Genomic DNA, 4,254 nt, shown 5'->3' on the forward strand with positions numbered 1-4,254 from the left:
GGCGTTATGCAAATCTTCCCACATTGTGATGTAGACATGTGGGGGCGTGTTAGAATGAGCCGTTTTAGGTAGGCGTGGTTAACTCTTAACTTTTATAAAGAATATCTCTTTGGTTTTGAGACTTTAGTGTTTGCAACTTTACAGATGTTTTTTATGCACCAAGAGCTTGTAACACTCCAAAGAGAAAGGAAAAATTGAAATCGCATCATATGACCCCTTTAAAACAAAATTATTCAAGTAGAATTCAAGTTTATTTATTCATTGCATTACACAATGGGCTAAGTAAGTTCACCACCCAAATACAGCATCTAATTGAATGTGTTTGTCTCATATGTACATGTTAGTGCTTGCTACTTTCATGTTGTTGTGTGTTTGTGGTGCAGGAGAGCTTACTGTAGTAGTGGACGATGCTGTATATGGGCTGGAAGTGACCCGTCAGCATGACAGGAAGTCTGGAGAAGATCTTAGTGCCTTACTATGTCTAGTTGCTATGGAAGAGTCACTGTGTGTAAACATCAACAGTAATTTAACACATTGTGGGTGCAGACGTCTTCATACCCAGCTGTCTCACTCTTTCCCTTGGCTTCGTTCTGCAGGTATGTTCAGCACCATTAGCAGACTCTTGTTATGGCTGTGTAGTGGAGAGTAGTATGTTTCTGTCTCTGTCTATTCGAGCAGGGCTTCCGCTGAACAGCAGCGCAGGTGTGTTTGTGAACTGGAATGACAGCAGTGTCTGTGCCCTACTGACACTGCATGCAGGGGCCAGAGGCCTGAAAGCCACACTGGAGCAGAGTTCACACCACAGCTCACAAACTACTGGATGCTCTCAGGTTAGAGTATCACAGTCAGTCAGTAATTGTGAATCGCTGAAAGGCTCCCATAGTTCTCAATTCTCATTCACACCAGCTAACACACAAGAACAAATGCAGTATTTGTGCGGTTTCTTTTCCTCCTTGTTCCTCTTCTATGTCAATGAATTGGCTGAACTTCCTGGCTGTATGCAAACAAAGAAGTTGCTGTGTATTAATTAATTCACCAGATTTGAACTGACGAAAGTCAAGATGTTCAGCGAATAATGAGTAATGTGTCATATGAACTACTTTATGGGGCTTTTATGGTCATTTTTGCCTTTTTATGAGCTTGACAGTCATAGTCTTTTATTCTGCTTAAAGGGATAGTTCACCCAAAAATGAAAATTTGATGTTTATCTGCTTACCCCCAGGGCATCCAAGATGTAGGTGACTTTGTTTCTTCAGTAGAACACAAAAACGAAGATTTTTAACTCAAACCGTTGCAGTCTGTCAGTCTTATAATGGAAGTGAATGGGAATCACGGCTTTGAGAGTAAAAAAAAACACACAAACAAAACCAAATTAAACCCTGCGGCTCGTGACGATACATTGATGTGTAAAGACACGAAACGATCGGTCTGTGCAAGAAACTGAACAGTATTTATATAGTTTTTTACCTCTGATGCACTGCAATGTCTGAACTGTCCTGAGCGCGTTCTCAACAGCAGGCGCGTGATGTGTCTTCTTCTTATTATTGCTTTACGGCGGATCGCAGACTTATAAGTGCATTACCGCCACCTATCTCTCAAATGGACCATTGACACTCTATCTACAATCTCAATTAGGAGTGTCAATGGTCCATTTGAGAGATAGGTGGCTGTATATCAGTATTCGTCAGGGTTTCATTTGGTTTTGTTTGTGAATGTTTTTTTTTTACTCTCAAAGCCGTGATTCCCATTCACTTCCATTACAAGACTGACAGACTGCAACGGTTTGAGTTAAAAATCTTCGTTTGTGTTCTACTGAAGAAACAAAGTCACCTACATCTTGGATGCCCTGGGGGTAAGCAGATAAACATCAAATTTTCATTTTTGGGAGAACTATCCCTTTAAAATCTTTCATACTCGCTAACGGTCCATTACCATTATTTAATGTAATAATACATTGAATATGAAATTTTCTCACCCTCGTTCTTCTGTGGAGCACAAAAGAAGATCTTTTGAAAAATGTTTCCATTGTATGGACAAAAACACTGAGACGTTTTTCAAAATATCTTATTTTGGGTTCTAGAGAATGTTTAATAAGCAAATAGTTTTGGTGACCATTGACGTCCACTGTATGAACCAAAAAAACACAGACATTTTGTCAAAATATCTTATTTTAAGTTCCACAGAAGAAAGAAAGTCATGCAGGTTTGGAACAACACAAGGGTGAGAAAATTATGACAGACTATTCATTTTTAGGTGAACTATACATTTAATATTTCTCTCACACTGTATAAATTGTTTTTTATAAAAAACTATGTAGCTGCCTTTATATGTCAGGAAAGGGGATCATCATCGATCACAAGGGTCCTTGGTGTCAAAAAGTTTGACAGATTTTGCAATGGAATAAATAAATATGCTAGTCCCGAAACCTTTCTAACATCTATATAGGTTGAACTTGGATCTGTGTTTGTTTTGAAAACACCTGTGATGCATACATTAATCACACTTAAACAAAGATTGATAATTACTTATTGAAGAATAAGCAGCATCAGTTTAACATGCATTAGTATCTATGTGGATGCCCCAGAAACCCCTTCTACACTCTGGGTCATTTCCCATGTTGATGAAGGGAAATGCCTCTGATTCCACACTCCTCTCCTACGAGCAAAGCAAACTGAAGGCCTGGAGGCTTGTTTTTACAGGTGAACTGCACAGAGGGGATCGACACGGGCCACCTGCTGGCCGTCTGCTCTGGGCAAGACCAGGAAGACTCACTGAAGGTATGTGGGTGAAAACATTTAAGAGCGTTTTTCTTCTTTTGAAGAATGGTTCAGTGATCGTTGTGAACATTGGATTGTGCTTGTATCATATGGTGAAGCACATCTGAACCCGTCCTGATATTTGTGTAGGTTGGAATCAGAGCCAGTCTTTATAACTCCCAGAGGTCAGCTTTCTCATTCGATCTTCAAGGTCACCACGATATCTCCAGGTACAGAAGTCTTGTAGGAAATGTCACAAAATTATTTCTTATTAGTTGAATGTACAGTACATGTATGAGTAGACTATCCAACTAACTCTTTTGTATTTTTTAGCATTGGACTAATGGTGAACATTTCCCACAACATATCTGCTTTGCATCCATACCTGCCATTTGAGTTTCACTCAAAATCACAGGTATGATACAATCATTTATAATGTTTGTTTTTAATTACTGTGGTTATTTTTTGAAAGGAATAGTACTCTAAATATTTTAAAGGAGCATTCAGTACTTCTCTGGCTAGCATTTGCATCGCTATTCTTCATGTACTTTACGTACCGATACCACAATGGTGTTAGACGCTGCACTGCCATCTATATTGTCCCTGAGTTTTATATAAATTACACTGATATTGGTGAGTTTAGAGAGCGGTCTACACAATAATTAACCCCTCACCTGTTCAACCAAAAAGAAGCCACTTGGACATTGCTTTGCATCAAATCTTTACACCTGTTTACTGTCTTTACTTTCTGTCTTCTGGCTTCAGACATTTTCTGCTGCTTCTCCCGTTGTTACCGCTGACAAAGCCCAATAATAAGTGTGTTTTGTCTCATTTTTGCTCTTTGAATCACCAAACAACACTACTAGCGTATCTACACTGGCAGCAGCCAATGAATGTGAGGATTCTCTCTTGCGTCTAGTGAAACACTGCAGGTCACGTCATTTCAGCATGGTGAAATATACTGAGCAGTGTTGGGGAGTAACTAGATACATGTAACGATGCACTCTAAAAAATGCTGGGTTAAATACAACCCAGAGCTGGGTAAAATAGGGACAAACCCAGCAATTGGGCTGTTTTGACCCAGCGGTTGGGTTAAATGTTTAACCCAACCTTCTGGGTAGTAACCCAACCACTGGGTCAAAACAACCCAATTGCTGGGTTTGTCCCTCTTTTACCCAGCACTGGGTTGTATTTAACCCAGCTTTTTTTAGAGTGTGTTACGTAATTTAATTACAAAATAAATGTAACTGTATTCCATTACAGTTACTGAGCAAAAAATTTGCAATTAAATTAGTTACTTATGAAAATATTAACAATTGCACACACTTACACACACTCTAAAAAATGCTGGGTTAAATACAACCCAGAGCTGGGTAAAATAGGGACAAACCCAGCAATTGGGCTGTTTTGACCCAGCGATTGGGTTGAATGTTTAACCCAACATTCAGGGTAGTAACCCAACCGCTGGGTCAAAACAACCCAATTGCTGGGTTTGTCC

General features: G+C 39.4%; 1 protein-coding gene across 1 annotated transcript in view; it reads left to right on the forward strand.

Annotated features, from left to right (window-relative positions):
* LOC107722497 (uncharacterized) overlaps positions 1–4,254 on the forward strand; it is a 38,539-nt gene that overhangs the window by 7,056 nt on the left and 27,229 nt on the right. The window contains exons 14-18 of the mRNA XM_016530865.1: positions 384–596; positions 679–830; positions 2,700–2,777; positions 2,907–2,986; positions 3,090–3,171. Coding sequence (XP_016386351.1) covers positions 384–596; positions 679–830; positions 2,700–2,777; positions 2,907–2,986; positions 3,090–3,171 — 605 coding nt within the window. The remainder of the gene's footprint in view (positions 1–383; positions 597–678; positions 831–2,699; positions 2,778–2,906; positions 2,987–3,089; positions 3,172–4,254) is intronic.

This window comes from Sinocyclocheilus rhinocerous, unplaced genomic scaffold (assembly GCF_001515625.1).
Source record: "Sinocyclocheilus rhinocerous isolate Xijiao unplaced genomic scaffold, SAMN03320098_v1.1 scaffold161, whole genome shotgun sequence".
NCBI lineage: Eukaryota > Metazoa > Chordata > Actinopteri > Cypriniformes > Cyprinidae > Sinocyclocheilus > Sinocyclocheilus rhinocerous.